The following is a 26,673-nucleotide window of genomic DNA, read 5'->3' as shown; positions in this document are numbered from 1 at the left end:
CAACCACACCAAGAAGGTGGCCAGAGTGCTTTGCGCCCTCTTGGCTGTCTTTGGCCGCTTGGCTTCCAAGAATCCAGAGGGCCGGGCCTTTCTACAGCCAACATCGGTCCCCGCAAGGCTGGTCTCCTTCCCCGAAGGCTTCCCGGAGGAGGCGGTGGAGCGGGGCCTGGAAGGACAGTGACGCAGGAGGGAGCCAAGCCGCTCCGGCCCCACGTCTGGCAGGCGACGCCCGGGCTGGCCTCGAGGGGGCGTGGGCGCGGGGAGGGAAGGCGCAGGCACCGGGCGGCGGCTCGGAGGGAATCGAGAGGCGCAATCCAGTCCGGGCGATCACGTGGGCTCCGGCCGGCCCAGGTGGGGCTGTGACCTGTGACGCAGGCGGCGCCGCCACAGGTGCCCGGGACGCGCCCGCCCCTCCCCGACCCTCCCCCCCGGGCCCTCGGACCCGGAGCCGCCCCGCCCGCCCAGCGCCCACCTGCGGGGCCGCAGCCGCCGCCCTCCCGCCAGACAGCGCAGGAAGTGCAGGAGGCGCCCCGGGCCGGACCGCGCGGCCGCAGGAGCGAGGCGGCTGCAGGATAGGAGGGGATCCGGCGCTGGAAGCTGCACCGTCCGCGCGCCGCCCCTCCGTCCCTCCGCCCTGCGGCGCAGGTGAGAGCCTGGGGGACAGGTGAGCCGGGAGACAGGTGAGCCGGGGCTCAGGGGAGCCGGGGGAAGGGGTAAGCCCGGGGGAGGCGCCGGGAACCCGGGGCGCCTCTCCTCCCCTCGCTTTTCCCGCGAGCCGCGCCCCGGGAGCCGCAACAACTTCGCGACCCTCCCGTGCCTCCGTCGGGGCGGGAGGGGCGGGGTTCGCGGGCTAAGCCGCCCCCAGGCAGCCCCCTGCTTGCCCCTGCACGCTCGCTCGCTGCCCTCTCTCGACCCCCAGTGGCCTCTTCCTCTTCCTAAAGGAAAACTTCCATGCAACCGGAACCTGGGTTCAGATTTGAGCGCGGAGGACTCTGGAAGCCCCAGAGAGTCTGAAAGAGCATGGGGTGGGGGGCAGAACAGAGCGACCCTCCCGGGAGCTCTCTGGGGAATCTGACGCCCAAACCTGCTTTGGTCCCGAAAGTTCAGAAAAGCTCCAAGAAGGAAGAACCCAACACCCAAGACAAACCCAAACCGCACGCCCCTCCCCCACCCCACGCCCGTCCCCCACCCCACGCCCCTCCCCCACCCCGTGGACCTGGTGGGCGGTGGCAGGGAGGGACCTGCTTTGTCTCCCCCGAGAAGGGAGGCAGGGAGGGGGAGGGGTGCGTCCCACCTACCAGGGAGCCCTGGCGGCTTGTCTTGGCTGCTCAGCCTCTTTCTGCATCTGTGAAATGGGAACAGGCTCCCTTTTGAGATTTGAGTAGGTGGGGGACTGAGGGAGTGGCAGTGATGGCAGGTCTTGGTGGCCTCTGCATCTGACCTGAATCGAGGCCTGAATCTTCTCTGTGTCTTTGAGGGGAACAGTCTGTGCACCACCTAACATGGGGGCCTGGGGGTGCGTGTGGGCCTGGCTTGGACCAGCAACAGGGTCCAGGTGCTGTGCATGGCTGCGGGCCCTGACACCTCCGTGGCATAGTTCCCAGGTGTGCCCGTCACATCCTGGCTCTTTGTGAACTAAGCAGCTCTCGGGTCCTCAGTCTCCTCATCCGTAAAATGGGACTAGTAGGAGTGTTGAGGAGTTAGAAGATGTTGACCCACAAGTGTGCCAGGCAGACGTGGTCCCTGCTGTGCGATGCCCATGGCCAGCAGAGGGGAACAGGGTGAGAGAAAGGTACTGTCCAGAGCAGGAGCTGTGGGCTGAAGGTGGGCACTCCCCACCCACCCAGTCCTGCTGGAAGGGAGGTGTCTTGGGGGCTTCCTGAAAGAAGTCACCTGGACCAAAGTCACCTGGAGGGTGGGATGGGCCCTCCCCCCTCCCCCAACCTGGACACTGGGGAGAAATCCCTTGCTGGGGGTGCCTCCCTGAGGGCGCTGGCTCTCCAGGGGCCGTCTCTGACCCATAGGATCACCTATGTGGGAAGCACTTTCCACCTACACATGAAAAAACCAAGGCACAGAAGTGAAACAGTGAGAAGCGGCGTGCCGGGGTCCCCACAGCTCACATGTGGAGCGTGGGTCGCGTGGGTCCCCATCCTGAGGATGGCCATCTGTGTTCACGTTGTGATCCAGGTGCAGGCGCTCCCCGCGAGTTTGGGTCTGAGTTTTAGTTTTGATTTCCAGATGGATCTGGGCTGCTTCTGTCCTTAGCGCAGTGGACTGTCTGTCTGGAGCAGCGTCCTTATTTCTAGTGACTCCCTGGCCGAGGCCAGAACCCCCACTGCCCCCCCCCGTCCCCGTTTGGGGACAGCCATCCAGGTCAGGACAGGGCCTGGCCAGCAGTCCCACCCAGGCAGGCCACATTCCCTCTGCACCTGGTTGGGTGGCAGGGGACCTATCCCCCGCGTGGACACCTGTCAGAGGCAGGCTGTGATTCCCACCCTTTGGGGGAACCCCGTGAGTGGCAACAGAGCCAGGGACAGTGCCTGGGTTTATGGGACGTCTCATTCAGAGCCGGAGCTGGGGAGTGACTGGAATGCACTTTGGGCTGAGCTGGCTACGTCCAGGTGGGAGGGCCAGATGCACTTCCCCGCCCCTACCATGCAAGGTGGCTCTCTGCTTAGCTGCCCAGGGTTTCCCCACCGCAGCCCTAGGGGCCTTGATCCAGATAACAGGTCTCTCCAGCAGCCTTGCTGGCCAGTAGCCAGGACTCCTGACTACCAGCAGTGTCTCCAGACATTGCCAAATGCGCCCTGGGGGGCAAAACTGCCCCAGTGCAGGCCACAGAGCTGAACCCCTGGCCACCTTGCAAATGGAGCTGGCTGATGTGTGCTGCATGATTTACAAAACCAAGTCCTCCCCCAGATTATGTGACTGAGTCCGAAGTTTGGCTGGGCAGAATGACCGGAGTACAAGGGCACCATTGTGGCTTGAGTTTGCGTGCACTGAGGTTGGATGGACAGGTGCTAGAGAGGCCACACCCCACTGGGCCGAGTGGGGTTAGCCAGACCTAGAGGCCAGGGTAGGAGGGACAGAAATGCCCAAGGGTGGGATCACATGAAGCTGGAGGCCCGTGCAGCGTCCTAACTGGAGGGGCAGCAAACTTGGAGCAATTAGGTCCTGGTGGCCATGAAAGCAGCTGTGCTCAGAGCCCCAGGCCCCAGCTGGGAGACTGTACTGCTGTGGGGATGTAGGATGGACAGGGCTGGCGCCCACTAGAGTCACTAGAAGCCCATCTCTCCGGAAGGACGAGGGGGCAGGAGGGTGGGACTACAGAGCGGCACACCCAACCAAGGCTGGGTCTGAGATCCGGCAGATCAGCCAAGGCCAAGTGCAGACAGGAACGGACAGGCTGGGCAGGGGCCCCTGAGACTGGCCAGAGACCACGGATTCCACCTGCTTGGACAGGCTGGGCAGGGCCCCTGAGACTGGCCAGAGACCACGGATTCCACCTGCTTGGACAGGCCGGGCAGGGTCCCTTAAACTGGCCAGAGACCACGGATTCCACCTGCTCACCTCTGCTGCACGCCTCCTCCTGCACAAGTCCCTCGTGCCCTGTAACTATATGTGTCAGGGATACCAGGGTGGGGTATTTAGTGGTAAAGGGAAAAGAGACAGCTCTGGGTCCCAGGGCTCAGCCATGGGAGGTCCTTTCCAGCCCACCCTGAGCAGCAGCAGCAGGAAGTCGCCCAAAACGTGGCACAGACGGGCCTGGAACCTCTGTGGGCTGCCCTGGCCCAGCCTCTGCTCACTTTGAGCAAAGTCCCCTTGCAAGTTGGTTCTTGGCACGGAACACCAGGGCCTCTCTGGGAAGACACAGAATCAAGGTAAGCAGACCAGGGCAGAGCACATGCTGAGGCAGGCATTTGCTTTTTAGTGCAGGAACTGAGCCCGACTGTTTGTGGGGACATGAACAGGAAACTGTCCCTGCCCTGCAAGGGCTCACACACATGGGGAGACAGGAAAGACAGACAGCCTGCAGCTCCCTCTGCCTTGTGCATGCCTGAAGGAGCTTTCCTGGCAGCCCCCACTCAGCAAGTCAGGGCTGCCTTTACTGGGGAGCAGGTCTGCCACTGGCCCACGAGGCTGCTGCAGGGAATCTGACCGACCTCTGTGGCACTGTAGCCCGGACAGCATAGACAGCTGCTGAAAGGAGTCTGAGCTCTCAGCCCCTCCCTTCACTGGCTCCAGGCACCAGGAGCAGACCAGCATCTCAGGGAGGAGATGGAGAGAGACCACTGCAGAAACCAGCTGGCATGCAGGAGAGACTTCAGGATACGGACCTGGCGTGGGGCTGGGGGTCCCAGAGGGCCCTCCCGGTGAGACACCTGTGCTCAGGGTGTGTGCACCTGGGCCTCCCACCAGCATAAGGCCTCTCTCCTCAATAGAAGCAGAAGCAATCAACCACCAGCAGCAGATGTTTGAGGAAAGTCCTGTGCCTGAGAGACAGAGGCCAGCAGAGGCAGAAACAGGAGGAAGTGTGTCGTGGGGGCACAGCTCTAGCAGCCCATGACAGAAAGAAAGAAACTCCCTCCAAATAAAATGTAATCCTTCCTCTCTAAGATAATAGAAGATGTTACACCCATAAAACAAGAGCAGGATGCCAGGAATGAAGAGCAGAGGGCTCTTTGACGATAATGAAAATGACAAGACCATGGGGCAGATAAGAAGATCAAGTAGAGACAATCTCACACAGAGAACAGAGTAGGGGAGGGAAGGTAAGGAATTAGGAGAAAACGCCAGAGCTTAATACTCATTAGTGGGTATTCCAAAAAGAGAAAACAGAATGGAAGAAATAATATGAAAATCCGTGCAGCCCTGAAGACAAGAGTGACCACATGGGGAGTTCTACCCAGTGCCTGGCTCAGTGAACAAACGTGGACCCTACGGAGGCACATCAGCACGACAGCCAGAGCTCCCAGCCTCCAGCAGGTGCCCCAGACCCTCAGTGGGGCCAGGGAGAACCACACACCGGTCATGATACGAGGAAGGGATTGGGGCATTGGGGCCCTTCCCCAGCAACTCTGAAGATGAGGGAAGGGCCCTTCCCGACTCTGGGAGAAAACCGTCTACAGTGGGAACACTCGTCTCCTCGCCACCAGTCAGGGGAGAGGAAGAAACAAGACATTTTCAGGCATCCAAAAGATGCCTCCCATGTGGCTTCCTGGTTCAGTGCCTGGGGATGTACTTCAGCACAGTGAGGGCCCGGAGCAGGTGAGAGGGGACTGGGGGCCAAGCCTCCAGCCCCAGAAGCAGCAGAGGAGGTCCTGGGATCCGCCCAGGGTGAGGCCCAGAGCACCAGGCCCTCTGGAGAGGGAGGATAGGGGTTGTCTGGGAAAAACACAGAACTGGCCTGCCAAACGTATGGAATATATTCTCAAGAAGCACATGGCAGAGACGCCGGAACACTCAGGGAAAATTGAACTGGGGAAAACCAGGCCGGTGGAATGAGAGAAAATCATTATTAGCAAGAGGGGGGCAAGGCCTTACCCTGCCCCGGGGCTTAGCACCTTGTGCCAGCACAGACATCTGTGGGCACAGACATCGTGTGACGGCTGTGATGGAGTCCTCGTCCAAGAGGCAAGGAGCGGGTAGGGATGGCCATAGGCGGGGGGCACTGAGAGCAGGCTGTGCCTTTTACTGGGGAAAGCTGTGGAGCCCAGAGCGGTGGCCTCTGGGGATCAAGGCAGCGTGGAGGAGGGGACACTGGGCTTTCATGCTAAGTCTTTGGTGCTCGTTGACTTTTGAAACAGTGTCTGTGTCTTCCTAGTTCTTTAGAAAAACTGAAAAACAGAAGGCAACGGGTGCAGGTGCCTGCCAGGGCCACAGCTCTCGAGAGCCGGCTCCTGGGGGGCTCTGGCTTCCAGAGCCCAGGGCCCCTGCCCACACCCCTAGGGCTCTCTGTTAGACCTGTGGGTGTGGCTGCCTCACTGGGAGTGGAGGTCACACCCAGCAATGGCTCTGGCTCTGGCTCGCCTGACAGGTTCCCGTTTGGGTGCCTTCTGGCAGTGGAACAGACTTTGACCTCTCTTGGGACAGCCGCCGCCAGCCAGGGAGTGCTGCTGGCCAGGGCCAGGGCACTGTCTCAGAGGACGTGGTCAGGACAGTCAGGCGTGGGCAGTCTGGCCCCATTAAGGAGGAGGAAGGCTGAGACAGTGCAGGCTGGGGTCTCTGTGTTTGGGGGCTGTGGGGTCTTGGGGACATTTGTTTGGTGGGAGACCGGGCACAGTGACGATGTGGGCACGTCAACCCACGTCAAATGCCCCCCAGGTAAAGAAATCACATTGAGAATAAAAGGACTGCAGGACTGTAGGCCGCCTACACTGGCTGCTCGCTGGAGTGCGTTCTGCTTGGCGTGTAGACAGAAGCCTAAAAGAAACACATTTCTCGGCCAGGCCTGGGTAAAATGCAGACACGTTGCTGTGAGCAGGTGATCCTGGGATGGTGCAGACCAGCGTCACCCGGGTCAGTGTCATGGACACCAGCCCCGGGGGAGGCCTGTTGTGTCTGCTGCTGTCCTCGGCCGGTGATTCGGAATGTCCGGAGGAATGTGCCCTCCCAGCCAGCGTGGGAGCCGTCCCTCCCTAGGGCCTGGGAGGCTCAGCTGCACGTGTCTTCCTGGGATGGTTTTAGCAGAGAATCTGTGTCCTGGGAGAGTTTGGTGGCTCCTGGGGCTGAGCAGGGACAGAGAAGTGTCCCGGGTGCCCCGCGGGTGCTCCAGAGGTGTGAACTCAGGTCAGTTGTGTGGCTGGCTGTAGGCAACCTCCCTGTAGGAAATGACTTGGAGCGAGCGATCCAGCCTTGTTTTCCCATCAGAAAAATCAGTTTCCATCCTGGAGAGACTCCGGTCATTTTCATGTGTGTGACGTTCTGGGTGTATAGGAGGCATACTGAGTGGTGGCTCTTACTGTTTTTATTTTTATGTTTTAAAAGGGAAAGAATGAAAGCAGTGAGTTTTCTCCGTGTTGTTACCTTTTGAACCTACAAAGCTCCCTGAGCGTAGGGAGCATGAGCTTGTCTTTGATTCGGCAAGGCTTGGTCACCACAATGTGGATGTAGGCCTCACACCGGCTAGGCCTGTTACACACTTTGCACACTTTACCCTTACTGCAGTACCTTCAGGAGGTGGGCCTTGCTCTTATCGTACCCATTTTACAGATTTTGAAACTGAGGCACAGGCAGCGTCACTTGACCACGTGCCTCGGTGAGGCTCCTTGACCACATGCCTCGGTCAGGGCTGCCCCCTGACACGTGTGGGGAGCCCCTGAGCAGCAGAGGGGAAAGCTGGGAGGCCTGGGAGACCAGACCCTCAGAAGCCATTGCTAAGTGACCTGAGGGTTGCAAGCAGCCTGGGGCGTGAAAGCTTGCTGTGGGCGTGAAAGACCGCTGTGGTGAGCCATGTGCTGTCACTCAGGAGGTGATGTGTAGCCACAACAGCCCCGCGAAATGCCTGGAAACAGACATCCAGGCCCGGCTCCTGCAGGCCGTGTCGGCTGGGGGCTCGGCACATCTTGGTCCCACGGGGTCCAGGCCACTGGGGCTCTGCCTGGCCACGCGTGCTCATAGTCATGGCAGCCGGGGAAGGCGCAGAGGCAGGTCGAGTGCTGGCTCTCCACGTTCCTACCTGGTGGGGACACATGTCCCAAAGCCAGTCACAGGACTGTGCCATTCCCAAGGGGCCGAAGGGCAGCCCTGCCTCGGGTCTGGAAGGGGGAAAGTGAGAAACAGGAAACAGCAGCATCAGGGGCAGGGCTGCCAGCCCCGGACCATGAAGGGAACAGTGCGGTAGAGATGGGCTCGGGGGCACATGCTGCCAGGAGGGACAGGCAGGAGGGTGGTGGGGGCAGGACTGCCCACGGGGTGTGGCGATCGGGCTCCAGAGATGTCTGCAGGTCAGCTCCCGCCCGCGCTGGGCGGTGTACGTGGGACTGTGGCCTGCCACCACCACACCTGCCCAGTGGCCAGGTGTCATCCCAGACTCTCAGGCTGGTGCCTGGTGGGACTCCTGAGACCAGAATTGTCAGCTTTATGCCCAGTTCAGAAACGTGGAAAAATGCCAGCGTGTTGCTTGGTGTGTGGAAATGTTCCATGGACAGTCCGCCACAGTCATGTCACTGTGTGGCTGAGAGAGGGGAATCACACGGGCCTGGGCTCGGGCCGGGAGCATGTGGGCAAATGTGCCCGACCCCCGCCAGCAGAGCCTGGCTCGGGTGTCTGGAAGGCCCCAGTGAGGCTGTGGTCACTGCCACTGTGGCTGATGCTGACCTCAGGAAGCCCCCAGCGCAGCACCATCACCCTCGTGTTCACCACAAGGAAGTGGTTCCAGGAGGCTGCGTGGCTGCCAGGTGTGAGCCAGGATTCCAGGCCAGGTCTGCAGGGCTCCAGGGCCATGCACCTGAGCTGCCCCACCTGCCTCCTGGCTCAGGAATGTGTCCTCAGCGTTTGCTGCCCGTCAGAGGAAGCAGTGCAGCCTCCCAGCCTCCAAGGTCCAGCCTCCCCCCCTAAGCTATGCCTACCTGGTCCCTTGGAGCTCGGAGAACCAGTACCTGCCTAATCCCATCCTGTGCCCAGCCTCCGGCAGTCAGCTGTGGCTGGCTCCCGGTGGTTAGGGCTGGCTGTGCCGCTGACCCACTCTGCTCCTGGCTGCATTGCTGTCCTTGCACGCTGTGTCCTGGGAGCTGTACTGGGGCCCTGGCCAGGCATATGCGAAAGAGCAGCAGGGTGGACACCTGAGGGGGCAGGGGAGAGCAGCCTCATGAGACCCTCCCTTCTGCCCTTTCCCCAGGACCCCACAACCACCCAGCATGTCCCAGCGGCACTCAGACAGCTCCTTGGAGGAAAAGCTCCTGGAATACCGCTTCCACTCGGAGCTCCGACTGGATACCAGTGGGAACCCAGCCTCTGGGCTCCCGATGGTCCGTGGCTCCCTGCGTGTTAGGGACAATGCCGTCTTCCAGCCCGAGGTCCCGGCACCCCCACAGCCTCGGTCCCCAGGGCACGAGGAGCCGCGGCCCATCGTCCTGAGCACAGAGAGCCCGGCGGCCCTCAAGCTGGGCACCCAGCAGCTGATCCCCAAGAGCCTGGCCGTGGCCAGCAAGGCCAAGACCCCAGCCCGCCACCAGAGCTTCGGGGCGGCTGTACTTAGCAGGGAGGCCGCCCGGCGGGACCCTAAGCTCCTCCCAGCCCCCAGCTTCTCCCTGGACGACATGGACATGGACAAGGACCCCGGGGGCATGCTGAGGCGGAACCTGCGGAACCAATCCTACCGGGCGGCCATGAAGGGCCTGGGGAAGCCAGGTGGCCAGGGGGACGCCATCCCGCTAAGCCCTAAGCTCCAGGCTCTGGCCGAGGAACCCAGCCAGCCTCACACTCGGAACCCAGCCAAAAACAAGGTAGAGGCCTGCCCGCGTGGACCGCGGGGAGGGTGCTGTTAGGCAGAGGGGTGGCCTGGCCGTCTCCACCACTGTCATCTTCTGCATCGTGGCAGCTGCCGTTAGTAAGCACCTGCTGCACGAGGACTCTCAACTGGTTTATTCCCGTTCAGCCCAGTCTGTGAGCATGAAGATCCCACCTCACAGACGAGGCAGCAGAGGCTCAGAAAGGTTGAGGGTTCTACCCAGGCCCCAGACTCTGGTGTCCCTGCTCCCAGCCTTGGTGGAGGGCAGATCCCTGGAAGGCCCAGTCCCTGTTTCCAAGCCCCAGACAGGAGCCAGCCTGCCTAGATGACAGGGTTCAGGGTGACCTTGCTGCAGTGACTGGCCTTGGCTCCATCTGCCCCCGCAGCTCCGGACAGGGACTCCGGCGGGGCAGCTGTGCACATTCCCGCTGTACACAGAGCCCTGCTTCCCTGCCTGCTGGCGGTGGCTCTAGGTCTGGGGCATGGTGGCGGCAGACCCTTCGCTGGGCAGGGTGTAGCCTGGCTGCATGTGTCACTAGGGCCCAGGGGACAGAGCGTCCTGCTGGGGCTCCTGGGCCCAGTGTCCCTCATCCTCGGAGTCACCATCCCTTGTGACTAGGGGTGAGGCCTTCATTTCAGGCAGCCCTGAGCTGGAAGCTGTGTTCAGGGAGAGTTGCATGGCACTTGGACACCCACCCAGCCAAGACTGGGACTCTGGCCACCCTGCTTGGTCTCTTTAGCTGGTGGGTCTGGGCTCAGGCAGGGCTGGGGTAGGGGAGGCGAGCTGCCCTGGAACCACCCATCAGGAGGCCCTGGCAGCCCCGAGCACCCTCAGGAATGCAGAGCAGATGCAGGGCTGGTCCCAGGAGCATCCTTCTTGTTGGGCGCCTTGCTCAGACGTGTTGGAAACAGGCCCTAAGCATGTGGGCTGCCTCAGTGAAGGACGAGGGTGGGGCAGGTGCCGTGTGACCCAGGCGAGTTCCTGAACCTTCCTGAGCCTTGGCTTCCCCATGTGGAAGCAAAGATCATGGGCGTCCTCTGGCCGTCCTCTGGGCAGTGTCCACGGAAGGCATGTGCCAGAGCGTGTTCTTCACTGGTTGCCGTCACAGCTGCCTCCTCAGCCCCGGCTCCTGCCCAGACTGTGAGTGGCAGTGCCAGCCTCAGGGGACGCCAAGACCACCTGTCAGAATGTCCCATCGGTGTCCACTGGAGGCCGATGGTGGCTGAGGTGGGGCCCCCCCATGCCCCCAGCACCAGTCACCGTCCTCAGTCACGGCTCTCTCCTGCTGTGCCTACCTGAGACGCCCGGGACTCAGAAATGCCTCGGCACTTCTGCCACAGGCCCCTGCACCCCAGGGGCTGGAAGGGCGCCAGCACTCTCTGCACCCACAAGGACTAGGCCCACGGGGCTCGTTCTTTCATTCACTGTTGATATCATGCAGTCAGCAGACACTTACTGGGCACCTGCCACATGCTTGGTGCTGGGGTTCCGAAGTGAGCCCAGGGGCATGGGCCTGGTCCTCAGAGGGCCACCAGGGCAGGAAGAATGCCGAGGGCTGGGCTGAGGGCAGCTCGGGGTTGCTGGGAGCACAGAGGAGGGGGCTCCCTGTGGCCTTGGGTCAGGGTAGGGTCCTGGAGGAAGGAGGGTTAGGGTAGAGGCAGACAGGAGGAGAGGACGGGGTCAAGGGGTGGGGGAGGCAACAGCTCCAGCCAGACCTGGAGGCGAAAGGGGGGCCAGGGGGAGCCCTTGAGGTGGGGTGCGGGTCATGGGGCTGAGGGTGCCAGGCCAGGTGCAGCTGGGAGCACCGCACGCTCCCAACCGGTAAGGGGAGTTTACAGGCCCCAACTCGTTCCGAGAAATCAGCCCCTTTCCTTCCGGGAACCGGCACACCTGTGGCGTCGGCAGAGTGTGGCGTCCCAGCCAAGGAGGGTGGGCTCTGAGCCGGGCATCTGAGCCTGGGGGCTTCCCAGAAGCCCAGTCCCTCCCATCGCTTCTGCCATCCCGGCCTCCTGCTGGGGCCCCCAGGTCCATGCTTGGGGCTAGACACTGACTGACCAGTCCCTGCTCACCTGCCCCACCAGGTCCTGGTCCCCAGGGGCCTGTGTCCTGCCCCACTGTCCCGTCACAGCCCTCTCCCCACCGTACCTGCCCTGCCCCCGGCTTCCCTCCAGTCCTGCTCAAAACTCTCCTGAGCATCCCTTCATGATGAGTTCAACCCTTCCTGCTCCTCCAAGCAACCCTCCTGGACCTGACAACCCTCAGTCACCTGTCCTGCCTGCTCTGAGCCCTCCTCCCACCTGTCCTGGCCTCTGCTTGGCAGCCCTGAGGCCCTTTGGAGCTGACATCTCTTGGGCACAGCTTCGCATGTGGAGCCATGAGGTCTCTGGGGTCCCGAGGCAGAATCGCTGTGGGCCACACCTGCCTTGGCTGACAGCTGCGGTTTCTGTGTCTCTTTTGTGCAGAAGACGCTGGGGCGGAAACGTGGGCACAAGGGCTCCTTCAAGGACGGTGAGTGTGGCTTTGGGAGGCACCACGGGCTGGGCTGGGCTCCAGTTGAAGCTGGACTCACTGGGCCACCCTGGGTTTCGGGTGGGCCTTGGTTTGGTGTCTCGGGGTCACCAAAGCTGTTTGACGGGATCCTTCCAGAGGCTGAGGTCCTGAGGTCCCAGTGGCTGGTCTCACCATGTAGCCCTGATGAGTCTAGAAAGTTCCCTTGGACTCCATTCTATGTGTTCTGAAGGGCAGGGCACAGACAGAGCCCCCAGTCTTGCCCTGAACACCCCAGATGTGTACTGGGCCCAGCCTACGGTGGCCATGTTGGGGACCAAGGCCAGATCAGAGGGTGCCGGCCCCACGCCGTGGGCTCTTCCCGGACTCTTTGAGGCTAAAAGGCAGCCGTGTGTTGGGGCCTCCAGCAGGGGTGGCAGTGGTGCACACTCAGCCTGCTGGGGGGGAGAAGAGAACATCCCATAGGGAGGTTGACATAGGGAGGTGCCTGCTACCTGGATCAAAGTGCACAGGGGTGTAAAGAGATCGGAGGCAGTGGGGCCTGGGGAGGGCTAAGGCCTCAAGTGCCCAGCTCCAGACCTGAGGCCCCAAGACACAATGGCCCCCTCCAGCCCCCAGAAGCTTTGTGGACAGGGACGGGCCCAGGAGGGGGTACCCAGGCCTCCTCTACAGAAATCTCTGGGAAGTGTCCCAGGAGGTAGCAGCGATGCCCCGTGTCTCAGGGTAAGGCTGGTTGGGGGCTGCTGTGAGGGTTTGGAGGTGCCCTGAGCCGGGACCAGCCCATTTCAGGTGGGGCTTGTGGCATAGAAGAGGTCTTGGGACTGGCGCCCAGCCTGGGGCAGTCCCCTCCCAAAGCCTCCCTCTCCCATACAGCCGTGAGAGCCTGTGGGCGCTAGAGGACCCACCCGGGAGGGCGTGTGCTGCCTGATGTCATCATGGGCTCTGAGATGCCCTTGGGAGGGCTCAGCCAGCAAGTTCCAGGGAGGCACAGCCTTTTCCAATCCCCCAGGGCCACAGGTCACCCTGCTTCTCTCTCTAGACCCCCAGCTCTACCAGGAGATCCAGGAGCGGGGCCTGAACACCAGCCAGGAGTCTGATGATGACATCCTCGATGAGTCCTCCAGCCCCGAGGCAGCCCGGAAGATGGACACCACCATTGTGGTCAAGAGCTACCGGCCTGCCCAGGTCACCTGGAGCCAGCTCCCGGAGGTAGCACCGGAGGGTGGGTGAGGCTGCCCCACAGAGGCAGGCAGGCAGAAGCCACAGGGGTCCCCCCACTGTTACTTCCCCGAGCCCAGGTGGCTGGTCCCCAGCAGCAGCCCAGTCCTCCCAGGGAGGGTGGGCAGCCTTCCCAGAAGCCCCTTGGCTGTGGGTGGCGGACCTGGGAGTCTCCCTTCTGTGCCCTCAGAGTCACCCTGCCCATGCAGGGCCCTGCTGTCGTGCGTGCGAGGGCTGGCCCTGCTCAGACTGCCCTGCAGGGAGCTGCGGGCACCATGAGTCCCTTCCCAGGGGCCCCACCCCAGGAGAGGGCTAAGGGGTCTGTGTAGGGAGACAGCTGGGATGGGAGGGGCCGTGGCTTGGAGCTGAGGCCAAGGCCAAGCCACTCCTTCACTTTCCATATCTGAAACTGGGGGCCCATCCCTGTCCTACGGGGGTCTCAGTGGAGAGCGTGGCCTGGCAGTGGTCTCTGTGCTTGGGGGAGGTGACTGCTCCTACCCCAGGTGGACCAGCATGTGACCCGCGCCCTGAGGCCCGAGGGAGGGGACCATGTGGCCGTGGGTGTGGCGGGAAGCAGGGAGGGCGGGCCCCCACCTGTGGTACAATGGGGCTCCTTGTTCGCCATCCAGAGGGGCTGGTACTGCAACCGCCCACCACGCTCCATGGTGCAGCGTACCCCGGGGCCCCGGCCAGGGCAGGCCCAGTGTGGGGTGAGGGCAGGCAACGGGCAGCCTCCCCACAGATAGAAAGGTCTGGAAGTGCAGTCTTACTCCCCTGCTGGGAGCTGGGGGCGTGTGGTCTCCCTCTGTCTGGGATAGTGTCCAATACTGCACCCTGGTAACTGCCAGAGATTCTGACCCTGCATAGGAAGGAGGCACTGGCTTGGGGAATGGGGGACTCACCCTTGGCCCAGGCGCTGTGGGAGGCCATTCTGCCCAGCCCAGTGAGGAGCAGAGCACAAATCAGGGTGGCCTGAGTCCTGCAGAGGGGAGAGGGGACCCCCGGGCAGTATAGCAGCCCCGCTGGTCCTGATGCGCTCCACCAAGCGAGCCACGCTCCCGCCAAGGCGACCCGCCAGCTGTGGGCCCCGAGGAGGAGGGAGCCTGGGCGGGCACAGCGTCACCCATACCTTCCAGGCAGGGCACTGACTCGCCTCGCCCAGGTGGGGTCTGAGTCACAGTCCTGCCCTCCACACTTCCTCCCTGGGTGGGCTCCACGCCTCTCTGTCTGCCAGGAAGATCTTTGGGACAAGATCTCCCCCCGTCCTCTGGCCTTTCCCTCTGGATGCCCCATGCGCTTTCTGGGCTGCTCCGGGCTCTTTGGCTGGGCGGGGGTGGGGGCGGCTGCCCTGAGGAGGGTCCACAGAGAGGAAGATGATGGGGATAGACCCTGGGCAGGACAGGCCTACTCCAGGATCGGACCTCCCTGAGCCCTGTGGGGTGGCTGTGGGTGTTCTGCCCAGGCCCCCGCCTCTGCTGGCCATGTTGGCCCTGGTCCATCAGGAGGAGGAAAGAAGGGAGACTTTGGCCCAGGCTTCCAGGATGTGTGACCTGGAGCTCCTGGGCCTGTGTCCCCCCAGGTGGTGGAATTGGGCATCCTGGACCAGCTCTCCACTGAGGAGCGGAAGAGGCAGGAGGTAAAAGGGCCCTGGGTGGGAGGGGAGGGCCCTGGGCAGGAGGGCTGTCCCCCATGGCCTGGGCCATGCAACACCCAGGGAGGGGTAGCAGCCACAGTGGCGCCACCCAGCCATCCCTCTGCGCCAGGCCCCGTCACACTCACCAGCGCCTCACACAGGCCCGGGCTGTGCCTCCACCTGCACCAGCCCTCACAGAGCGCTTCGAGCCACCGGGTAAATCCTCAGAGTCCAGGAGCCGCCATCTCCCCCTTCTCTGACGAGGACGGGGGTCGCTGCCTAGCTTCATGCGGCTCATAAGGCACCCAGCCAGGGGCACCCAGGGACGTCGGGCTGGCGTCTCCAGGCTGGCCATCCTGACAGTCCCATCCAGGGGTCTGTCCGGGGCTCCTGTTCCCACCGACCCCTGCCACCCGGGGCATGTCCTCCTGTTCCGAGAATCGGTCACCGAGGCACACCCATGTCCAGCGTCACTGTGGGGCTCACCCAGGCCCCTCTCCGCAGGCCATGTTCGAGATCCTCACGTCGGAGTTCTCCTACCAGCACAGCCTGAGCGTCCTGGTGGAGGAGTTCCTGCAGTCCAAGGAGCTGCGGGCGACCGTGACCCAGATGGAGCACCACCACCTCTTCTCCAACATCCTGGATGTCCTGGCTGCCAGTCAGAGGTGAGGCCACGCCACAGCCTTTGCACAGGGTCCTCTGCCGGGAAGGTGCCTCTCCCCATGGGCACCGCACCGTCATCAGCAGGCCCTGGGGAGCCTGAGCTGCACCTTGATGGGGATGGTTTAGGGCAGCTGCTGGCTCCCATGGAGGGTGATGACCTCTGATGGTCCTTGAGGCCACCAAGAGCTGGCCCCAGGGCCGGGCTGAGCACTGGGGCTGTGGCATCCTGGTCGTTCATAAGATGTGGAGCACTTCCCAGGGGTCCAGCCCTGCCCCACTGCCAAGCACCATCCCACCAGGACGCCCAGCCACAGACGGCTGTGTGACCCAGGCAGCGGTGGCCACAAGCTGCTCACCTGTAGGCAGGAAGCCTCTAGTTGCAGCTCTGGGTCATGTTCCACCCAAAGGTGTCTGGTGGCTGGACCTGAGCTCTGGTTGCAAGGCCTGGAGGTGGAGGGAAGGCCGGACATGCAGCTGCAGCCAAGCACGAGGGTGTGCGTGGGGGGTGGGGGGTGTGTGCGTGGTCAGGGGTGTGTGTGAGTGGGCTGGCCCCGAGGCCTGAAGGGTGACTCGGGAGCATCCAGCACCCAAGTGTGTATGCATGCGTGTATGTGGGCAGGGGTGTGTGCATGGGTGTGTGTGCATTGGTGTGTGTGGACAGGGGTGTGTGTGCGTGGGCAGGTGTGTGTGTGCGTGGGTGTCTGTGCATGGTGTGTTCATGGGTGTGTAGGAGGCAGGGGTGTGTATGCATGGTTATGTGTGCGCGGGTGTGTGCATAGCTGTATGTGTGTGGACAGGTGTGTGCGCGGCCAGGGATGTGTGTGTGTGGGCAGGGGTGTATATGCGTGGGTGTGTGTGCGTAGTCAGGGCTATGAGTAGGTAGGGGGGTGTGTACATGGACAGGTATGTGTGCGTGGGCAGGGGTGTATGTGCGTGGGTGTGTGTGCCTGGGCAGGGGTCTGTGTGCCTGGGCAGGGGTCTGTGTGCCTGGCCAGGGAGGTGTGTGCGTCGGCAGGGGGGTGTGGGGGGGGGGTGCGTGGGCGGGGGTGCGCGCGTGGGCGGGGGTGTGCGTGGGCGGGGGTGTGTGTGGTCTGGACCGTGTGCTGCTCCCTATATGCAGGTGGACCCTGGGGTATCATTCGGTCTCCTGAGCCTCAGCCTCGATGCTAACTTGAGGGGCAGTGCCTCTGGTCCCCTCATGGGCTTGGGTGGTGCTGGGGGATGATTAGGGGCCTGTAGTGCCTGGCACGGGGCTGCTCCAACAGTGGTGGCTGCTGGCGCATTCTTATATCAGCCACGGCCCTGGCGAGTCCCACCCATCTGCTGCCTGTGGGGTGCCCTTGCGGAACTTTGGGGCCCTGAGGGTGGGCAGGGAGCCGCCTTGTCCCTGGGGACAGGGGCTTCCTGTAGAGCTCCAGGGACCAGCTATGGGAAACTCCTAAACTCTGACTCATCTGTGGGTTGGGGTTGGGGGAGGGGGAGGGGTCTGGGATAGCGGCTGCCCCTCCCCCAGCTCTGCCCCCAGCCATGCAGGCTCTGTGTCCTCCGGTCCCCTCTGCCTCAGGCAGCTGTGTGTTTGCCTCTGACCTCCTGGGGCTTTAGATTGCTGCCCCGGGGTGGGAAGCTCCGGCCTCCTCCCCCAGCTGGGTCCCTGACAGCTCCTGGCATTCACAGTGAATTCTCTGGGGAATCATCGCTATTTGGGGTCAGTGGCTGGTGGGCAGCTCTCCCGGACCTTTCTCAGAACCTGCAGTCTCCCATGTGAGCTGCTGACCGGCCTGGCCGGCCTCGGCACCCATGCGTGTCATGGCCCTGCTCATCCAGCAGCCGAGGCCTCCCATGGCCTCCTGGGTCCTTATCCACGGGGACTGCAGGTCCATCTCCTGGGGCTTCTCTAGGGCAAGCAGCTCTCGGGATGCTCTCCCTGCAGGAAGCATGGCTCCTGCGTGGGTGGCAGGCCCAGTCGGGCCCAGTGAGCAGGGTGAGGAGGGACTCCCGCCCACCTCCACGCTGGGCAAGGCAGTCCCTCCGAAGGACAGAGCTCTTGGGGTGGGAGGACCTCCTGTGGCAGAGGCTGGAGACATGGATGTGGTCTCAGGTTGGGTGCTCTGAGGGTCTGCGGGATGGACGAGGCTCCAGCCACCGCCTCACACACCAGGTGACCATCATGGGTTCAGCCAAGCCCAGCCTTGGTGGCTCTGGCTACCCATGGCGGCAGAAGCCCAGCAGCCGTGGCCTAGCTCTTACCAAGTGTTAACTCCCTTCGTCCTGATCACCCCGGGCCGAGGCCTGGGTCATGGAGGAGGTGAGGGGCTGGTAGTCACTTCCAGGGAGTCTGCCAAGAGCCCACACCCGGCCCCCAGCCTTGCTGTTCACTCAGAACGGGGCGGGGGACCCAGTGAAAGTCAACCGGCAGTTCGCGAACCCAGCTGGGAGCTCAACCAGCAGAGCTGCCTGGGACTGGGGACTCATCCTTGGAGGGGGTGGCCCCAGGCATCGCCCCTCTTTGTGACCCAGAGGCTGGGCTCTTGTGCCTGTCCCCTGAGTTTCCGTCCTTGAGTTTCTTCCCAGGAGCAGGCTGGTGCAGCAGTGGGGGCCCGGGCCTGTGTGGAGGCCCAGTCATTTTAGCTGGAAGGAGCTTGAAGGGCAAATGGCACCAACTGGACAGGGCACCAGGACAGGAGGCCCAAACGGGTCCGCCTTGGGAGACAGCCCCTGGGGCTGCCGCTGGACAACAGAGGGACGGTGCCAGTGTGTGGGATCGTGGCGGGGGGCTCTGTGAGGAGCCCCAGGCCTCTCTGACCACTTCCCACCTGCCCTCCCTGCTGTCCTGCATCCCAGGTCCGGGTCCCGCCCCGAGTGCTTGCTGCGTGCTGCCTCTGGGAGCTGAGCTCAGCTCCTGCCACGTATATGTATGTGTGAGTGTGCGTGCATATGCACATCTGACACATGGGGCCCGACCACCAGGCCCGTGGCACCCTCCTCACCCCTCCTTGCCTTCAGGTTCTTCGAGGACCTGGAGCAGCGGCACAAGGCCCAGGTACTGGTCGAGGACATCAGTGACATCCTGGAGGAGCATGCCGAGAAGCACTTCCACCCCTACATCGCCTACTGCTCCAACGAGGTCTACCAGCAGCGCACACTGCAGAAGCTGACGTGAGTGGGCGGCCCTGAGGCCCAGAGGGTGGCTTGGGAGCGTCCTGCACCCTGGTCTCCCAAAGCACATTCCTGCTCCCAGCCTGGCTTCTGCAGGTGTCGCCTGATTTAGGTACAGGCCGGCCATGCAGAGCCTGGAAGGACAGCCTTGTCCTCTTGCAGAAGCAGCAATGCCGCCTTCCGAGAGGTCCTGAGAGAGATTGAGAGGCGGCCAGCATGCGGGGGCCTGCCCGTGCTCTCCTTCCTGATCCTCCCTATGCAGCGGGTGACCCGGCTGCCCCTCCTGACGGATGTGAGTCCACGGCCTGGGGCTGGGGCTGGGCACACTGTCCTGGGGTCCCACTGCCGGAGCCCCCCCTTGATTACCCTTTTGTGACCTTCTCCTCCAGGCTGGCCTATGATATTTTAATAGTTATGATCCTAAGATGACTTTAATAGCCAGGATAACTTTGTGGTCGCTGCCACCCACAGACCTCACTGTGCCAGGAGCTGTTCCAGCCCTTAGCAAATTTGTGTTCACTTACTCAATGGTTCATGAGGTTTAGGCACACTGACGAGCTGGAACTGGCATCACCCAGAGCCCTGCTGAGCCTCCTCCCAGCCCCTGCCCCACCAGTCCTCCTAGATGTGGCAGCCCTGTCCCCACCACCTTCTCTCCCCATTCTGTGGATGCAGAGAGAGGCTCAGAGGAGCTCACCAGCGTGGGGTGTGTGTGTGGGATGCCAGCCCACACAGCAGAGGGCACATGAGGGTAAAAGGTGTACACACAGACGCACACGTGTATATACAGTGCACATGTACTCATGTATATGTGTGCCCATGTATACACAATGCATATGTATCAATGCACACCAATACACACCTGCCTGCACACATGTGCACACGCTGCATTGCACATATACATGCATGCACATGTGCGCACAGTGCACACACACGTTTGCATACATGCACACACAGGCACTACACACACATGCACCCAGTGCACACATACACATGTGGATGCATACACATGCAGGCACACATGCATGCACACGATGCACAGGCATATTCACACGTGTGCGTGCTGCCCGTACACACAGCCCCACACATGGCAGGACTGAGCTAAGCTCCCTGAGGCTACACATGGCAGAACTGCCCAAGCCAAACAGAACCTCAAATTCCTGGGGACCCCAGGGATGTGCAGAAATGGGGCTGCCAGGGGCCTCCACTGACGATTCCCCAGGTTGGATAGAGAGGATGGAGATGGCCAAGAACGGGAAGGGAAGGGTTCCAGGCTTCCAGGCAGGGGTGCTAGCTCCTGTTCCCACTCAACCTGCCTGAGGACCTGGCAGAGCTCCAGGTGGTGCAGAGGCCGTTCAGGGGCTGGTGGTGGGGCCCTGCAGGAGCCCTCTGGCAGCAGCTCTTGACCACCCTGCAGCCCCAGGGTCTGGCGTTGGTGGGAGCCTCCACACCTGGGATGCCAGAGCGGACTTCGTGTCCCATGTCTTTTGTTCATCCAGACACTCTGCCTCAAGACCCAGGGCCACTCCGAGAGGTACAAGGCCGCCAGCCGCGCACTGAAGGCTATCAGCAAAGTAAGATGGGGCCTGGCCCCAGCCCCGCCCGAGTCCTGTACCCCAAGCCTGTCCCCACCCCCACCCTACCTGGTGGCATAGGGCTGGCTCCCCCTACCTTCCAGGGCAACGAGGGTTCTCAGATTATCCATCCCAAGCCTTTCACAGTGCTGACAAGGAAACTGAGGACCAGAGGTTCTCAGATTATCCATCCCAAGCCTTTCACAGCGCTGACAGGGAAACTGAGGCCCGGAAGTTCTCAGATTATCCATCCCAAGCCTTTCACAGCGCTGACAAGGAAACTGAGGCCCAGAGCCGGTGGAGCTCTCGCACAGTTGATGAGCAGCCAGGGGCTGGCTGGGCAGGAGTCCTGGGCACACGGTGGACCATGTGGGCTGTACCAGGGCCCTGCAGCACCAGCCCCTCACACGGGGACCATGCCCTGCAGCTGGTGAGGCAGTGCAACGAGGGGGCCCACAGGATGGAGCGCATGGAGCAGATGTACACGCTGCACACACAGCTGGACTTCAGCAAGGTCAAGGTAGGTGGCTCCGGACATCAGGCAACTCAGACCACTTCCCACTCAGCCCGCCCTGCTGGCCTGCGTGTGAGGTCACACCCCTGAGCCTGAGGGCTGGAGAGTGGGTGCCTGCCCTCATGAGGCCTGGGGGCTGGGCCTCCTAGGGCTGGTGCCTTTGGTCTCTCCAGGCCTCAGTCTCCCCATCTGGGAGTGTCCCTTGTGTACCCCTCTCCTACTCCCACTGGGTGGGCCTCTGTGGCCCTTGCTGCATCCCCAGGACTGCACGGGCAAAGGGTACACCCCAGGTTCTGAGTGACCAAGCGGAGGGGGCAACAGGAGTGGCCCTGTCAGTGCGTTTGACCGGGGCCAGGGCTCCTTGCTGGCCCCTCAGGGGCTGGGCAGGGCCTGAGGACAGAGGGGAGGAGACAGGGTGATTTCAGGGCTGGCCCAGATCTCGTTTCCCAGTGAGGCCCGGATTCTGGGTAGAGTGAAATATTTCCAGCCCAGGTCCCAACAGCCCTAGTCCCTGCCCCAAATGGACAGGGCTCAGACCTCTCCCTCCAGAGCCCACCACCCACAATCCCACACACTAGTCCTGTCCTCTGTTGTCCCAGGACAGCTCAGGGCCCCTCCCACAAGGCGGGTCTCCTGTCCTGGTGCTCCATCCAGTGGGTGCCCTTCAGGGAGGAGCAAGGAGTGGGTGACAGGCTACAGGCCACCCTCACTCAGGGCCATGGACAGCCGAGTAAGGGTGCAGGGGTCCCAGCTCGGGGAGGGGGCTCCCGGGGTGGGTCAGGGCAGGCTGCCTGGAGCAGGCGTCAGAGTAGTGACTTTGCGCCGCTGTTGCCGAGCCCACACCCGTGCGGGCCTCACACTTGTCTCCCTGATTCTGTAACATCTGCCCCTGCCAGAGCAAGGACCCCCTCCCAGGCCTGGCCCACCCCTGAGTGGGGCTGTCACCCCCACGTGGTCTTGAAGTTGGTCTTGGAAACGGGTGTGGGGGTGGGGAGAACAGGCCCATCCAGGAGGGAGGGTGGTGGCAGAGGCCTGGAGCAGGAGGTGAATCTGTAGTGGGCACAGGTAGGGTGGGCGGGGCCCACAGGGAGCAGGTGGGGAGGTGTCAACAGTGGCTGAGGAACGGGGGCTGGTGGGCAGGCTCCTCATTCCCACGCTGCCCACGCCACCACCCTGTGCTGCCACCCCCACTGCGATGTCCACCCCCATCATCCCCATGCCACCTATCCTGTCGCCCTCACACCGCCCATCCCCATCGCCCCTGCGCCACCCACCCCCATCGCCCCCACACTGTCCACCCACATCGCCCCCGCACCATCCACCCACATCGCCCCCGCACCACCGCCCATCCCCATCACCCCCACTGTCCACCCACATCGCCCCTGCACCACCGCCCACCCCCATCGCCCCCGCGCCGCCCACCCCACCGCCCCGTGCTGCCACCCTCCACTGCGATGCCCACTCCCACACAGCCCACCCCCACTACCCCTACACTGCCCACCCCCTGGCCTTTGCCATCTCTCTGCCCTCCACTGACTCCAGAAACTCAGCACCAGGCAGCGGGAAGGGTATTCTGTGGCTCAGGAGCCAGGAAAGGCTCTAGACATGGAGCGTGGCCATCACGGATGGGCCTGCCCCTGCCAACCCTCCCTCAGGGCTAAGCAGGCCCTTGTGCCCAGGAGGCCCAGCGTCTGCGTCATCGCCATGGAGCCTTCCCACCACGGAGGAGTGAGGTGTGCGTGGAGACTGCCCCAGCACTGGCCTTTGGGTCCTGGCTTGGGTGAAATGTTCAGTGGTCACTCAGCCCTGGGCTGTCAGGCAGGGTCTGGTCCAGGCGCACCTTGATTTGAGGCCCGGACACATTGTGCCACTTTCCTCTATCCAGCCCCTACTGGGGACAGCCAGCCGGTCACCCAGTCCAGAGGCAGGGGTCAGTCCGACCCGGTGCTGTGCGTCCTTGACCCCCTGAGGACCTGCTCATCCTGACTCTGTCCCCCCAGTCCCTCCCACTGATCTCCGCCTCCCGGTGGCTGCTGAAGCGTGGGGAGCTGTTCTTAGTGGAAGAAACTGGACTTTTTCGAAAAATCGCCAGTCGGCCAACGTGCTACCTGTTCCTGTTCAACGATGTCCTGGTTGTGACCAAGAAGAAGAGGTGGCGCCAGGGCAGGAGGGTGTGGGGAGCCCCGCTCCGTGGACACTGGGCCGCTGGCCCTGGGGCAGGAGGTTGGGGGAGTCGGCCCTGGGCCCCTCTGACCTCAGCACTGGGGCGTGGCTTCCACTCGGCACATGCTCTATGTGACACTCGGGGGCAGGTGGCGCTCGCTGTGCAGCCTCTGGCCTCCTCTGCAGACCAGGGTCTGCCTGTGCCAGTCATGAGGACTCAAAAGCTGTGGCCTCTGTTCTGTGGGATAGGGGAACTCTTGGAGCCTGTCTGTGGCTGCCTCCCCACCACTGCAGGGGAGCCGGGTGGGACCTGGATGGGAGCCCAGCAGGCACCGGGTAGGAGCTGGGTGGGACCGTCCCACCAACTGACTGCCCGTGCCCCCACAGCGAGGAGAGCTACGTGGTCCAGGACTATGCCCAGATGAACCACATCCAGGTGGAGAAGATAGAGCCATCTGAGCTCCCTCTGCCCGGGGGCGGCAACCGTAGCTCCTCCGTGCCCCACCCCTTCAACGTGACCCTGCTTCGCAACAGTGAGGGCCGCCAGGAGCAGCTCCTGCTCTCCTCAGACTCTGCGTAAGGGGGCTCCCGGGAGGGTGGTTCCCAGGCCCCAGGCACATTAGCTCCATGGGGACTGGGTTGTCTGCCTGCTTCACTCGCTGTTCCACAGCCGGCTCTGAACGCCCACCGTGCACCTGGCCTTGCCATAGGTGCCGAGGTAGAGCCGGGGACAGAACAGAAACGGCCTTGTCCTCGTGGCATTTATGTTCCCGGGAGGGGACCCACCAACAGTTGGGCCACCAGAAGTGGGAACAAGAAAGGAAACAAGGTGGGGAGTGGGGTGCGGGGGGCGCCGTGAGGAAGGCTCAGCCCACATGAGCAGAGGGTGGTGGGGCTGGAGGGTGGGATTGCTCGGCAGAGGTAGAGGCATGCCGAGGCCCCGAGGCAGGAGAGCCCTGAGGCCCTGAGGGCATAGCTGCAGGAGAACCGCAGTGCTGCTGGGGCGCAGCGAGCCTGGCCAGTGGGGGCCAGTTCGGACAGCAGGGTGGTCCTGGCGCTTGAAATGGGAGTGGGCACTGATGGGGGTCTCTGCAGGGCCCCTGTGGAAGGCAGGCACGCAGGTGCGCCAGTCTCCATATTCCCTCTCAGCTCCTCTTGACTGAGGATAGCTCTGGGCCCTGTTACCAAACAAGGATGCTGGGGCTGAGTCTGCCACAGCAAATGGAGGGGCAGGGAGCTAGGACCCAGTGCCAGGAAACAAGGTGGTCTTGGGTCCAGCAGGCTGGGGTCTGGGTGTGTGGCTGCTACCCAACTCTGTGACCTGGGGCTGGGGTGACTTGGGGGTTAGCCTGCCTGGCACAGTCTGCCCAGCCACTCCTGCCCACCCCCACCACCCATCTTCTTGCCATGGACCCCCATGGGTGGCTGTCAGAAGTCAGGGAGCATCAGAGGGGCGGGATCGGCCTCCAGGCCTGACTCGTGCTGTCTCTGGCCCCCAGGAGTGACCGGGCACGGTGGATCGTGGCTCTCACACACAGTGAGAGACAGTGGCAGGGCCTCTCCAACAAAGGAGGTGAGTGCGGGCGGGGCACTTTGGCCCCCCACTGTAGCCCAAGGGAGCCTGGCACCTGGCCTTGTGGTGGGGTCCAGCAGTCGGGGGGTGGGGTGCCCTGGCCCCAGGGGTGTGTCTGCTGGAGGCCGTCGGGGAGTGGAGCCTGGCCCACGCCTCCTGATAGCCCTGTGATGGCCACTGCCCTACCCAGACCTGCCCCAGGTGGAGATCACCAAGGCCTTCTTTGCGAAGCAGGCAGATGAGGTCACACTGCAGCAGGCGGACGTGGTCCTGGTTCTGCAGCAGGAGGACGGTGAGTGTGGGCATGTCGGGCACAGATGGGCAGGCTCGGACAGGTGGGCGTGAGTCAGCATCCAGCATCCGGCCAGGTCCAGAGCATGCCGGGCTGCAAGCTGACCATGCGCTTACAGCCTGCCTCACCCTCCCTCGAGGGCTTCCTCAAAGGGGGCACTCCCACATCCCCAAGCCCAAAGACCATGAACCCAAAAGCGAGTTCATGGTCACTGTGTCCCATGTGGGGAGGAGGAGGTCTCTCTGCCCTCCCAGGGAATCCCCGCTCAGCCGGCCCAGCACGAGCCTGCAGAGGGCAGGCAGGGCGCCTCATGCCAGGCAGAGCTGCTCAGCCCAGCACCCTTCTCAGTGGCGAGCACCAGAGCTGGGGCCGGGTGCCTGGTGACTGTGAGCAAGTCCTCGGCAGCTGTCTGCTCTGAGGCAGGAGCGGGTGGTGGGTTCTAGGAGAAGCCTGGCCCTGGCGTGCTCATGCAGAGCAGCTCAGAGGGGCCGGGGGACCCACGGCCTTCCTCTCACCTCCCTCCCACCCCATCCGTGTTCAGGGTGGCTCTATGGTGAGAGGCTCCGGGACGGAGAGACAGGCTGGTTCCCCGAGGACTTTGCCCGCTTCATCACCAGCCGTGTGGCCGTGGAGGGCAATGTCCGCAGGATGGAGCGTCTGCGGGTGGAGACAGACGTGTAGCCTTGGTGAGGCCAGCAGGCGGCAGCACAACCTGTCCCTTGATCAGCAAGTGGCCGTGCCTGGCTACGGAGAGTGTGAGGGCCTTGTCTCGAGGACCCAGCCTGGTTCCCTGGGGCTTCCCAAGACCCTGTGACTGTGGTGCTGGGCTCCGTACACTTGACAGAAGGAAGATCACATGTCCCTCGAGAAGCACCCCCAGTCAAGCTTGAGGGGCCATGCCGTGTCCCAAGGAGCCCAGCCTAGTCCCATTGGCTGGCTGGGCATCTCTCAGCTGCTGGACCCTACCACCTCCCCGCTGCACCCACGGGGCAACTCCACCCAGACTGATGGGCACAGGGGGCACCATTAGCGATTACTGGGGACAATGTGAGGTCTCCTATGCCCTTCCTAGCCCCATGTGGGACAGGAAGGACCCTGAGTGCCCAGAAGTGCCCCACGTTCTGAGAGGGGGGCCGGCCGGAGGGAGGGGACCTGGCAGGGAGATTTCAGTTTTGAGGTTTCTAAATACATTAAAGTTATTTCTTAAGAACCTGGATTTTCAGTGACTCTGAGCCCAGGCAAAGGCCGTGGTCACACATTTTCCAGGGACATACTCAGGATGCTGCAGGCCGGCACCGGGCCCCCTGGGCATGGCCCCCCTGTGTTGGGTGCTGTGGGCCGGCACCGGGCCCCCTGGGCATGGCCCCCCTGTGTTGAGTGCTGTGGGCCGGTACCGGCCCCCTCATGCGTGGTTGCCCCGAGCTCACCCCTGGTGTGGCCAGTCTGCTCACTGGCTGGAGCATTGGAACAGGGCCAGTGGCCTGATTGTGTGCTGAGAACCCAGGGGCAGCACAGCTGTGCCTTGCAGGGCTCAGGCTGGCCAGTGGTTTAGAGGACTCAGGGATTCAGTAGAACTTTTGGGGATCCCTCTGCAGTGTCCCCGGGGTTGGAGGCAGGCCCCACGTCCCGCCCAGCCTTTCCTCCCAGCCATCTCGTCCTGGGACCTGCAGGCAGAAGAGGCAGTCTCCGAGCCAGTCGGCTGACCTGGGCTGGCACGGCGAGAGGAGGACTGGTTCTCTCTGTCCCAGGAAGCCCACGCCAGCCCTCGTGTGTCCCACGCCAATGCCCGTTGCCTTTGTGGGCTTGGGTAATGCTGTCCTTAGGGAGGGAGCACCCAGCATACACCTGAGAATCTGCCCTGATCCTCCTGAGTCTGGGGCCCTTGGCTTCTGCAGGAAAGTCAGGGGTTCATCTACCCCAGATG

General features: G+C 63.0%; 1 protein-coding gene across 3 annotated transcripts; it reads left to right on the top strand.

The window, feature by feature from the left end:
• Window position 1: 1 nt before the first annotated feature.
• Window positions 2–25,959, top strand: ARHGEF16 (Rho guanine nucleotide exchange factor 16). Of its 3 annotated transcripts, none has more exons than XM_030941610.1 (15): window positions 2–664; window positions 8,843–9,449; window positions 11,918–11,963; window positions 13,003–13,172; window positions 14,761–14,817; window positions 15,319–15,479; window positions 18,481–18,633; window positions 18,796–18,925; window positions 20,133–20,207; window positions 20,635–20,727; window positions 22,722–22,873; window positions 23,272–23,460; window positions 24,384–24,457; window positions 24,648–24,749; window positions 25,291–25,959. In XM_030941610.1, exons 2-15 carry the CDS (start codon window positions 8,862–8,864, stop codon window positions 25,428–25,430), a joined length of 2,130 nt encoding a protein of 709 aa, XP_030797470.1. In that variant the 5' UTR covers window positions 2–664; window positions 8,843–8,861; the 3' UTR covers window positions 25,431–25,959. The 3 variants fall into 3 exon arrangements, with proteins under 3 accessions (XP_030797470.1, XP_030797471.1, XP_030797472.1); XM_030941611.1 differs by having other exon boundaries at window positions 415–645; XM_030941612.1 differs by having other exon boundaries at window positions 538–680.
• Window positions 25,960–26,673: the final 714 nt, after the last annotated feature.

This window comes from Rhinopithecus roxellana, chromosome 12 (assembly GCF_007565055.1).
Source record: "Rhinopithecus roxellana isolate Shanxi Qingling chromosome 12, ASM756505v1, whole genome shotgun sequence".
Taxonomy (NCBI): Eukaryota; Metazoa; Chordata; class Mammalia; order Primates; family Cercopithecidae; genus Rhinopithecus; species Rhinopithecus roxellana.
The sequence above is the reverse complement of the archived record's forward strand: the minus strand, read 5'-3'. Positions and strand labels throughout refer to the sequence as shown.